At 41.1% G+C, this 13,070-nt stretch overlaps 1 protein-coding gene across 7 annotated transcripts in view; it reads left to right on the top strand.

The window, feature by feature from the left end:
• osbpl8 (oxysterol binding protein-like 8) overlaps nucleotides 1–13,070 on the top strand; it is a 154,760-nt gene that overhangs the window by 32,602 nt on the left and 109,088 nt on the right. For 4 of the 7 annotated variants that reach the window (XM_077006579.1, XM_077006577.1, XM_077006580.1 and 1 more), the window contains exon 3: nucleotides 5,375–5,411. The exons of the other annotated variants lie outside the window; for them this stretch is intronic. In XM_077006579.1, coding sequence (XP_076862694.1) covers nucleotides 5,375–5,411 — 37 coding nt within the window. The remainder of the gene's footprint in view (nucleotides 1–5,374; nucleotides 5,412–13,070) is intronic. 7 annotated transcript variants of the gene reach the window in all.

Below are 13,070 nucleotides of genomic sequence, written 5' to 3'. Positions count from 1 at the left end.
TGTGTGTTGTTCAGTTGTTCTGGCGCTAATGCAGAAAATAACCGCTCCAGGTCCTAGTGCTAGATTCCCAGCGTTGGAGTATACGGCCTCAACAACGTCAACAATTTTCATTCGCCACACCCCCTCACCGTCAACGATGTGGAACACACCTGCATCCCCAGTAATAGTATTATTTTTTCTTGTGAGAGGTATTAAAAAGGTCTTAAAAGTCATTGAATTTGAGATTTAAAAATGTGCAGATACCCTGAGCTTTCTCGCGATCATGGTCTTCGAGCCTCGCTAGTCTACTCTCTATTTTATCCATAGCCACATCACTGACAACTTCCATTACCACTTGTCTCCCCTCATCACATTCATGCTCTCTCACTGATTTTGGACGTGCAGAAGCCCCGTCCACATCGTCACTCATTTCACTCATTTCTCCCACAGACACAGGCGCTATCAGCGCTGCACACGGACATTGAGGAGCACTGGGTTCACACGCTTTTTCTACCTAGGGAGGGGGCACAGGGGGTTCTGTCTTTTTGGTTTCAACTCGTTCTTTATCATTAATCTTCTGACAAATTTTTCGAAATGTTCTCACATACGACAAATAAGTTTCAGCTTCTTCCAGCTGGATTTTGCGCTTTTGCTTAGTTAGGGCTCCGCTAGCCTCTAATCTTTTTTTCTCTTTATTAACCTGTGTGACCCAATGCTTCTCAGTGTGCTCCCAATCAACCTGACACACACCGCGATCGTCCGGGTCTGGCCACAACCCTTCGGATCACATCTTCTCAAAACATTTTTTCACATACACCACCGTGTCAGACCTCATTCTCGGCACAGCATGTTTCTCCATAGTATCAACCAAATAATCCTCCAAACCCTTAATATTATCCATGATATAACTCCGATTTTTAAACTACTTCCAAATTACTTTTGCTGCAATTCGATTCAGTAAATTTTAACACCTTTTTCGTTGTACTCACTAGCGCTTTAATACCCCCGAATTAATTCAGTAAACTTTATCACTTTATCGTCGTGTTCGCAAGCGCTTTGATTCGCCAGCGCACACCCCAAGGGCGGACAGACACAAGTTAATATCTCCACACTCCAAACTACTCCAGCTCAACACAGCTCGCGCGAGTTTCACTTCCAGCACTTAAATCATACGTTTACGGAGCGTCACAAACCAAATTATAATTTCAGGCCCATAGCCAGGGGGGATCGAAGGGTTCGTTCGATCCCCCCGCCACCCCCTCCCCCGTACACACATGCCCCTCAAAGTATATAGGCTACTCAATGAATGAATTGTTAATCTCTGTTAATAATTGTGAATATACATCAAATCTTAATTTACAATATCACATCCAGACTAATAAAAAAGAAAAGTAGACTCAGAGACTTTTTTTTGGAAAGAATAAGAATCAGGGGATTAAGTTACTTGAGAAAATGGGTAAAAACGAAGACAAGGAGCGAAAACGGAAGAAATCGGCGGCAACACTGTCCCAAAACATTGGTGACTTCAAAAAGGCCCAAAATCGGTAAGCTGCTGAGTGCAGGGCTTCTATTTCTTTACAACTCCCCTGCATTAACAGTGCCGGGCTCGACTTAGCCCAATAGTATATTGTACATGTAACACCGGTAGGGCTGCCACCTGTCCCGGTTTTCACGTGACTGTCCCGGTTTGTCCAGGTTTTCCTTCTTTTTAATATTCGGTCCCGGCAAAATAAAATTCATTTAATGTCCCGGTTCTCACTAGGTTAGTTCAAACGACTATTTAGACTGTTTCTGCACACTTTAAATCTGTCTTTTTTTTCTCGCTGTGTCCATTAGTAGTAAAACTGTGAAATCACAATACACTCACCATTCTCCGTGGCCTCCAGCACCGACATTGTCCAGCACGTTTTCTCTTCCGTTACTGGCTGGCCGGTAACCGTATATGACATCCATTTGCTGGAACCATTTCCAGTCTTTGCGGTTTGCTCCGCTGCGTCCGTTATGGTCCTTCACCACCCGGTAATCGCGTTAAGCTTTTTTAGCTTGGACCGACCGGCACTGCTGAATGGACCACTGGTAGCCATGAGTGGCCATTAGCGCGGAAACCTCGCTAAAAACCTTTACATTTCTAGTGGCCCCGTCCAGTTCGCCCTGGATTTTTTGATCGCTGATTATTAACAGAAAGGTTTGTACCTCGGCGTTTGACCAGGGAACAGACTTCGCTCCTTGGGTTTTAAAAATGGCTGAGGAGTCCATAGCATAGCGGAGGAGTCGCTCTCCTGACGCAACCTGTGACGACACTCCCTGGCCAATCAGTGTCATGCTGTTCCTCCACGTCACAGAACTGTACCGCTTCGGAACGGTTAGAACCTCGAGCGAGTCGGTACGAAAAAAGTACCCGAAGGGGCCGGCTCACAGGGAAGTGGTACTAATGGAAACACTCACAAACCGTCGCGAATCGAACCGTACCGCACCAAGTAGGCCCTAGTGGAAATGCGCCATATGTGTCCTTGTTTTTTGTCAGACCTAGGTGGCAACCCTAAACACCGGATTATTAGTGTCATTATTCAGATAACTCCAAAGTCTGGATTTTAGTTGATTTTTAAGAAATGTAGGTTAAGTGACAATAACATTGTCACTCACTTTGCAATGCTGATGATCAAGCTAGGGTGTATTTTACTCTCAACATGCCTGTTGCTTCTAAGGCCATAGTAAATAAAATACAGTATAGAGGTGTAAAAAAGGGGTTAAATATGGAAATATTTTTAAATTTTTAAATTTATTATTTTGCTGTATTTATTCAGTGGTTCAGCATTTGGAGGGTGAGCTATCAAGTTAGCAGCAGTGAAACAGCTTTGGCAAGTAACAATGCAGTGGAAGACCAGAGATGCAGCAGCTACTGAAGTGGCTGAGGATGTGAGAGTGAGACAGGCAGCAGAATGTGAGGTAGCCCAGCCAAGGTCTGTACTTGAGTCACCTTGGATTTTTCATAGATGCATCAAAATCTATTGAGGAAATAGCACAGGCTGTGTGTCAGATGTCTGATGACCAAAAGTACAATTTGCTGAAAAACCACGTCAGACTACATTCATTGGTGGGTGCAACAGGACATTCAGGTATGACTGGTTTGAGGAACATGGATGGTGGCTGGTTACAGCATAACTCAACAGTTAGCCATGATATTAAAATACGAAAATCTGAATATTAAAAAACTATATTTTAAAATGGTCTGTATCTTGTCCACACATAGCCTGCAATGTCATGAACAACCTCTGAAAAATTAGTGCCAGATTCATGCAAATGCAGTTTTGGAGTTCTACCTTGTCACTATAAAGGGCCTAACTGTTGAGATCAATGTTGTTTGTGTACTCTGTAGAGCCAGAAAAGAGCTTTCAAACAGCATCAAAACCATCTGTAATTTAAATTGACATAATCAAGGTTGAATGTGTAGTGCCCTACCCTCTTACTTAAAACGTACATAGGAACGTTTGAGTAACACTTACATTTATATCAAATTTATGTTAACAGTGGGGAGCAACAGACGAACAAATAAGGACAGCAAAAACAGACTCACAACAAACTTATAATGAATAAAATATGTCTAAATTAAAAGGTTTGAAGTGTGCTCGTGTATTTAGGGGGCATTGGAGTAGAGAGCCAAATGAAGCCCACTTTTGGGGGAAAAAGATCCCCCCCCCATCACAATGCTGGCTACGGGCCTGAATTTCATGCATGACAATATATAATAATTTTTGTTTTACATTTTAGCCTCTTATGAAATGTTTCTCTTGTGCTTGTGTACACAATGATGAACGTCTTTCTTGGGGGCTCATGCAATTTACTCAGGGGTTCAAATGTCCTCACATAAGAGGCTCATTGATTTATGGGCATGGGTTTATAAGTCCCCCAATGAAAGGCTCACAAATTTTTATTATAACATGTATGCTCAAACAACAATCTATACAGGTCTTTATTCAACATAAAACCACACGATACATGAAAATCAACCCAACACTGCAAATTTGCATACATACACACAGCCGTAATCTCACCAACCACACGCGGAATTTTAATAAAACACACGGGGCCCCCAACAACCAAAATAGCGCGTCCTCCGGAATCCACAGGATTCCAGGCTACCTGCCTTAATTAAAACAACAAACTAGCGTGTCCTCCGAAAGTCCTCCGATTGTTCCAAAAACGATTGGGCTACCTGCCAAATTTACTGCAGTTTTCAGGGCGTCCTCCTACGACTTTGAGTCGTAGGGCAATCCTCCTGTCTATATTGAGTTTATAACACGTATACAATTTCAACACTAAACTTACAGAGAGTATTTCGCCTCGACCATTTAGTGACTGAACTTTAATTTAACCTGTGACGTAGTAACATCAGCCAATAGGAGAGAATGGCTCCTTACCTTTTTTTCAGACCGCGCGGTTTAGTTCAGTCACCTCACGGACGGATTGACCTCCTCTCTTGTCCTAATTGCAGAATTCGACTCCAACCAAAAACCATCCTCTACTACCAATTTGTTGAGAATTTCTTCTCCGACCCAGACGGGCCCCAACACCGCCCCGATGAACCGACTGGCTCTTGACTGAGTGGTCCAAGCAAAGTCTTGACAACAAAAGTTCTTTTTAAATGATTTATATAGAATATAATTGAATGCAATATAATAGAAGTATACGTGGTACAAACTCTTCAGTGCACTGGTGCTGGTTGCCTAGGAATCTACCTAACCCAAGTGGATCTCAGCAGTGTCCAAGCGAAAAGCCTCCCGTGCTGGGTGATGTCCTCTCTTTCATACTCCCTGTCCATAAGTTTCGATTCTTTAAGTTTCGATAACTCCCCAATCCTGGCTGCTCTCCATGGAAATTCACCTGCTCCTCTTCTCCCAGCCTGTCTGCCTGGTTATCTAAAAACTGCTTGCTACACATCATGCACTGAATAGGCCCCTTCTGTTCTCCTCAAGGCCACTGAGGCCTCCTTACTCCTGCTTTCCCACAGTCTCCCTGAAAAACACTAAATTGATACATCAAGTTATTAGCCTTTAATTTTCTTTTTTCTTACAGTCTGTCAAAGTATTTGCCCTTTCTAAATGTAAAATCTGCTAATCTGTTCAGGGTTTTTTTGGGTGCATGTGTGTACCCAATCCTGAACCTGTTTGCTCCACTAACAAGTCAGGCTTTTTATGATTTATGGTGTTTGTTTTTATGGTGATGTTAGTTTGACTAATGCCTGTTTTCTTTTTGTCTTTTTTTAACCTCTATCTGATGTCATCGTGTCCAACACACAAAAAATCTTACTGATACCCGTCAACTCTTCCCAATGGACGTGTATGTGTTTCTCGGTCTGCCTGTCTCTGCATGTGTATTTGTGTGTATACATATGAAGTACCAAGCAGAGAACAGGGAGCAGCCAGCCTCCTCAGGTAAGCATCTTGTCTATGTGTGGCATGAGTGTTGGGACATATTGTTTAAGGTATACATTATTAAACACAAATTGCATGTGTGTGTTGGGTGAAATGTTGAAGGAAAATCCATTTGTGATTGTGTGTGCAAAATGCAGCATTTATGGCATTTTCCCTCAGCTGCTAATCTAATTGTGGTTTCAAGGAAAAGGTAAATTGATGAATAATAGAGGTTATATCCATTATGATTCAAAACTAAATATTTCTATAATTGAAAATAGCAATTCTATTTTCATGACTACAAATGGAAATAATGCATAAGGATCTTGCTTGACAAAATTGATGATGAGGGTTATGCACAGGTTATTATACCCAGCAGCCAAAAAGTTATGCTTTGAAAATGTGTTGCATACATTCCCTGAAAAAAGTTCAGGCTCAAGAATTTTTCCCACCATCAGCCCTGTTTAGAGAATCTTAGATAATTTGTTTTTGTTTTAACAAATGTGGTTGCAACACATTGATGATGGGGAATACAAACATGGGGAGAGCTAAACCAACAAGAAGCTAAGCATACAATGCAACAACAAGGGAAACACTGGGAAATAGTGCTGGGCGGTTTTATGACAAGAATTTTTCATATACCGGCCACACCGGTTTAAATAGCCTAAACGTGTCCGGAACGCAGCACAGTCGTAAATTGTTTCTCAAGGGACACTTTTTATTGCTGTGCCGCTAAGCCAGCATTTCTCAAAGTGTGGGGCGCATAGGTATTGCAGGTGGGGCGCAAGCAATTGGAAGAAATGAACCTTTTAAAGCCTGTCGTTTTAATGCTGGTTCGTTTTGCATAAGCCCCGGATGTTTAAAATGTCTGCGGAACAGTGTGAACCAGGGCTAGATTCGGCCCTTTAATGAATTTGTACCAGCCCCCTGGTCAACAAATTACCTTCGTCAACCAACCCCCCCCCCTGTCAACACATTACGCTCACCACCAAACCCCCGCCGCCACAAAATTTATTTGTTTAAATATTATGTTCTTTAATTAAAGGTCAGATATTTGGGACTTTTCAGTACAATACAGCCATTAACAAACAGTCCTGTCTACTTTGTCTAAATAACTCTTATTTGTTATTAACAAACTGGTGTGCAATTTATAATATTACGTGTAGCTGGTTCACATAAGTTGTATAAATCTGCAGTTTTAATGTCTGAAAAATGTTTTAAATAAAAGGTTTTGCATTTTACTGCAACTGTCATGCTATATGATTCATTCACTACTTTAGTGCTACCATTTGAAAACTGATCATGTGGGGCCATGCAAATCTGTACACTGTAAAAAATGTTTGTTGAATTTACGGTAATAAACTATAAAATAGCAACAGTAAAAGATCATAAAGTAGAAAACAGTATATCACTGTAACAGATGCAATAGTTTACTTTAAAAAAATAAACAGTATATAAAATAAATTTTTACAGTCATAATATGTAGAAAACACACATTTTTAATGTTAATTTCAATATTTTAGGTAAAATATATTGGAAAATTCCGTAATGTAGTAAACAAGGAAATACCCTAAAAATAAAAAAATATTCAGTCTGAATTACATATTTTGCTGATGAGTAGCCTACATTTCAATTTACAGTGAAAACCATTCATCAATCAGCAAAATCGCACCTTGATTTCTACAGAAAGAAAATGCAAAAAATATGGCCAGTGCTGAAAGGTAAAGCATGTTGAAATATAGGACAATGTACTGTCATTTTAGAAATTGTCTTTGTAAATATGGGTCAAATATTTATACATATAAGGAATACTGTGTTTTCTGGAACATAAGGTGCACTTAAAAGTTTTCGATATTCAAGTCTTGTGCTATCATTGCTGCCTTCAGTCGAATGGTAACTGTAGAGACGCTTCTCCCGGCTGTTCTTTACTCAATTACGTTTTACGTAATGTTCTCTGGTTAGTTTATCGCTGCCAGCGTACACATTACGTATCTGTGTCAGGGACAGATTTTTGAATTCAGTGCACATACAAGGCGCACTGCTGATTTTTGAGAAAATTTAAGGCTTTTCTGCTTAAAGTCTGTAAAATTGTGTAGCGTCGGTCCACTGGGGGCGACGCTACTTCCCGTGAGCCCCCGCGGCTCCGTTATTGATACGCGTTATGTGTAAGTGTTATGACATGCTGTTGTTGATTATGTATTTGATTATATGTTTTGTTAGTTTAAGTCTCCCTGTATTAGTTTATGTAGTTGTACATTGTCTGAGTCTACCTACCGTGTTTGTGTAATGTTACAGTGCTAATGACCTGCCCTCATGTTTCACGTACTGTATTTAATACGCGTGATTACGGCTTCATGCGTGATTACGTTGCTAAGGCAAAATAAAAGTGCCTTGTTGCCTTAAAATGTGGCAACCAATGATCTATATTATAGATAATAATAATAGATCATTGGTGGCAACAACTGGAAGGCCCGAGTGATTGCGGCCTGCCAGTAATTTACTGTGAAGTTGGACTTTACAATCAAATACTGTAAAATAATAATGGTTGTAATGTGTTCATCATAGAGATAAACAGTAAAACAGTTGTTTTAAAAATTATTCACCGTAAATAGGTTTATTTTAAAAAGTTGTTAATTTTACAGTGTATTATTGTAAGCTGTAAAGTCATTTTCCGTAAAAAGAACAGTTCTAAATGATGAAATTTACGGTTGTCAAAAAAGATACCATAGTGTTTTTTACATTGTCACCGTTTTTTTTACGGTGAAGTTCTGGCAACCACAGCTGCCAGTCTTTTACCGTAAATTTAATGGATTTTTTTTTTACAGTGTATTACATGTAATACTTAGGTGGAGACATTTTTCTAACAGTGGAATAGGGTACTCTTAACTGCATTGATTGTGAAAAGAATTACTGCAGTAGAGTGGCTAACACATCATGCATGGATTGTGTTCACATTCATTAAAATGCCTACATAATTTAACTTCTTGACTTTTTATTACTTTAATTCATGGGTTAAAGTTCTCCGTCACTACGACGGATTTCCGTCATTTGATTTTTTTGGGGGGGAAAAATCCGTCAAATCATAATAAACCACACACACACGCGTGCTATCTGTTTTGTGGCTGAAATATGATCCTCTCACTGGCGCTCATCAGCGCTGGATGGATGATGGCGGTGTCATTTGATTGATATGCGGGTCATCCCGCCTTCTGATTTTCGGACATTACATAGAAAAGTTACCTCCCTTCTGCCTGGGTGATTATATTTCGCGAGTGACCGTAGCGCACGACTCCACACACCTGCGCGAACCTGTGTCTCTGCCTCCTCTTACGCTTGCCAGGCAGGCTGGTGATCCATGGAGACCCCGGTGGTCTCGCTATGTCCTCTGGAATTTTGTATTTTTTATGAAAATCGCTGGTAACGGCCAGATTGTGCCTCAGACTGATGTTTATCAGGTCCTGTTGGCCCAGTTTATGGTCAGCTTTACTAAAAACTATAAACAAACATGAAAAAACAAGCACTAGATTGGAGAGCCAAGAGCCGCTGCACCTGTGCGCGCCGCCACCTTACTCCATTATCAAGTCAATCAATTATGTCAACTTCTTGGAAAAAATAATAATACATTTTATTTGTAACGCACTTTAAATTTGAAGCAAATCTCAAAGTGCTACAGATTAAAATCACCAATATAGGAATACATAAAAACCAGCAGTTTCTTAAGAATGATAAAATCTACAAAAAAGAAACGTTTTAAGTCCTTTTTTAAAACATTCAACAGTCTGTGCTGCCCGCAGATGATCAGAGAGGGCATTCCACAAATGAGGGGCGCCAGGAGAAAAAGCCTGATCGCTGAGTTTCGTTTTTGGAGGGAGGAGGCGGTTCGAATTTTTAGAACGGCGAGATTGTGAGGAGATTTGTGGTGTGAGAAGGTCTTTCAGGTATGGAGGGGCGTTTCCATAGATACACTGGTAGGTGAGGAGCGACATCTTGTATTCAATTCTGGAAGAGATTGGGAGCCAATGAAGCGATTGAAGAACAGGTGTAATGTGCTCATACTTGCATACCTTCATCAGAACCCGAGCAGCACTGCTCTGAATGTACTGCAGTCTCTGGATGCTCTTGTGGAGTAATCCAATGAAAAGTGCATTGCAGTAGTCCATTCTAGATTAAATGAATGCATGAACCAGTTTTTCAGCATCAGAGACATAGAGGGTAGGACAAAATTTGGCCATGTTTTTGAGGTGATAGAAGGAGGTCTTGCAGAGATGCTTGATGTGTGCTTCAAATGTTAGATGAGGGTCAAACTTTATTCAGAGATTGGTGATTGTTGTGGATAGAGAAGTAGAATGACCAGACAGAGTTACACTGGTTATGGTAGAAGACTGGATCTGATGTGGAGTGCTTTTTTTTTGTGCTGTTCAGCTGAAGAAAGTTGTTCTTCATCCACATGTTTATATCCTCCAGGCAGGCAGTAAGTGTAGCTAGGGATGTTGAAGTATGGGCAATTGTGTCGATTCTCATGTAGATTTGTACATTGTCAGCGTAGCAGTCAAATGATACACTATGTTGATCAATAACTTGGCCCAAGGGGAGCATGTATAGAATAAAAAGGATGAGTCCAAGGACTGACCCCTGGGGAACCCCACAAGTCACTGCATACGACTGAGACCTTGAGTTTCCAATAGAAATATATTCTAATCTGTCTGTAAGATAGGATTGGAACCAGGTAAATGCAGCATCTGTAAGTCCAATGGTGTTATTTTACCGGTTGAGCAGTATGCCATTGTCAATCATGTCAAATGCAGCCAACAGATCAAGAAGAATGAGCAGGGATGGTGAGCCAGAATCGACCATCCTCAGAATGTCGTTGGTGACTCTAACCAGAGCTGTTTCAGTACTGTGAGCCGAGCAAAAGCCTAATTGAAATTTTTCAAAAAGATTATTGTATTTGAGATGACCCTGAAGGTGCGTGGCAACTACTTTTTCCAATACCTTTGACAGAAAGGGAAGGTTAGATATCGGCCTATAGTATGCAAAAACTTCAGGATCAAGACTTTTTTTGAGTAGTGGTCTAATTATGGAAGTTTTGAGTGAAGATGGCACATGACCGGCTTGGAGAGAAAGATTTATTACCTTTGTGATCATGAGACTAATGGAATAAATGTTTGCTTTTAGCAATGCAGTTGGAAAGGGGTCCAAAGAGGATGTGGAGGGTTTCATCTTCCTGATAATGTCTTCAACCTTTGGCTGTGAGACTTCTGGGAAGCAGAAGACATATTAAAGACATAGTTAGGCTGAGTAACTGATATAAGGGTTGATGGTCTATTAGTGCTTGTTGCTATGTTCTGCCTTATACTAGTAATCTTGTCCATGAAAAATATTGCAAACTCCTCACATTTTTCAATTGAAACAGTTTCAGGGAAGACACAGGAGGTGGGGTTTACTAGCTGATCTATACTTCTGAACAGGGCAGCTGAGTTATTATTGGATGAATTGATTAAGGTAGAGAAGTAGTTTTTCCTTGCTGATTTCACTTCACCATTGTAACTCAAGAGTTAAGCATCCTCATGAATTCTGAAGTGATTGGATTTATGGATATATCCATGTGAATATTAAAATCCCCAGCAATTAAAACATAATCAAACTCAATTAAAATCCTAGAAATCATTTCTGCAAAAATTTCAAGAAAATCTGTATGTAGTCTGGGATGATGAGATATCAATCAAAAGAACTGAATAAGTACTGTTGAGTTGTACTGCCAGATATTAAAATGTAGGATGTTCTCCTAATGAGATCATGGGGCAGTCATGGCCTGGTAGTAGGGAACTGGTCTTGTGACCGGAGGGTCGTGGGTTTGATTCCCAGACCGGAGGCCATGACTGAGGTGCCCTTGAGCAAGGCACCTAACCCAACTGCTCCCCGGGCGCCGGACTAGGGTTGCCCACCACTCTGGGCACGTGTGATCCACAGCCCCCTAGTAATCAACTAGTGTGTGTGTGTGTGTGTGTGTGTGGTGTGTGTGTGTGTGTGTGTGTGTTCTGACTGCACAGATGGGTTAAAAGTGGAGGACAAATTTCGATTGCGGTGTAAAATCACAATTGATAAAATATGGCACATTTAACATTTAAGATCTGCTTACAGCAGAATGCTTTATTGTAAAAACATGCACCACCACCTCTCTAATTTACTCTAGAAACATTAAAATAGTTAGTCTGGAGGCAAAGCTTCATTTAGCACTTTTGCTTCATTGCTATCAAGCCAAGTCTCTGTTAGAAAAAGAATGTCCAGACAATAATCTTCAATTAATTTAGATATTATAAAAGACTTGTTTGTGAATGAGTGGACATTTAGTAAGGAGACTTTGAAGACTTGATGTCTTTGATCAGCATAGCTTACATCACTTGTGCATTTCACTGGGATCAAATGTTATTTGTTACAATGTTTTGTACTACTATGTTTTCTACTGATTACATTTTTATTTCGATTTTGAGAGCCATGCCACCAGCTATTTAAAAGAACTGTAATGTAACACTGACTAGGAGCATGGGTTCCAGTGTGTGAGACTTGAGAATTCACTGAGAAGTTGGTGAGTTCCTACAAGACTCTAGTGTTACAGAACCTCATCAGTCTCCTGGAGCTTACCTCTGAGACTGTGGACAGATTCTCTGACGGGAGATGGTGAGCTCCTGTGACTGACATTACTGCTGGCGGTTGGGTGCAAGTTCTGCTTGTGAGTGATTCCATACATTAGATTATCCACAAGCATTAGAGTCCCAGCCTTGTTAGGGTGAAGCTGATCAGGCCTCCAAAAAATGTTGAAATTGTCAATGAAGTTTACCTTCCGATGTGCGCAGGCTGTAGTGAGCCAGCTGTTTAGAGCTAGCAGTCTGGTAAAGTGGCCACTACCCCGACCTGAAGTTGGTATCGGTCCAGAAATGAACACTTCAGACAGGGAAAACTCCAGTGTCGAGCAGATGGTTAAAATCTTGTTTCAGAATCTCAGACTGTTGTTTGTAAACATCACTAGAGCTGACATGGTTAACATCCCGGCGGCTAACTGTATTAGCATGCTTATTAGTTAGCCGTCGACTGGCATGGTTTGCAAGCTGGTGGTTGGGACGCATGTGGCCCCACTGATGGCAAAGACTCTTAGCATGCTTGTTGGCATGCTGCTGACTAGCACGGTTGGCAGCCTGGTGGTTGATCCGCGTGTGGCCAGAGTTATTTGCATGCTGTTGCTTAGCAGCCAGGCTGGAATTGGTTCTCTGATGCTGATTGGGGTATTCTTGATGTCTTGGAGAGGGAGGCAGTATGTTGTGGTGAGACTGCTCGATTTCTGCTACTCCAGTTGAGGCGAGAGCTTCATATCTGTTATCAAAAAGAATGTTCTGTTCTGGAGATGGCTGCTAGCCACCGCTGCTGTGCTGGTTTCTGCTGCGCTCCTTCCCCTGAACAAGAGTCCAGTCCTTTTCACTGTTGTCGTTAACTGGATTGGGAGTTGAGGCCAAGATGATTTTAGGCTTTGCCCCAGTACATCCCAGCACCAATGCAGAGAGATGTCTTTCTTTGCTAGTTGCTGGGACGGTTTTATCAGCAGTTTGCATGGCAAGAATTGAGTCCAGAAATTCAAAATGCAAAATTGACACCCAAGAAGTTCTGGCAGGTATTTCACAGCTGGGA

Source organism: Brachyhypopomus gauderio, chromosome 5, assembly GCF_052324685.1.
Source record: "Brachyhypopomus gauderio isolate BG-103 chromosome 5, BGAUD_0.2, whole genome shotgun sequence".
Taxonomy (NCBI): Eukaryota; Metazoa; Chordata; class Actinopteri; order Gymnotiformes; family Hypopomidae; genus Brachyhypopomus; species Brachyhypopomus gauderio.
This window is presented reverse-complemented; position numbering and strand designations above follow the sequence as displayed.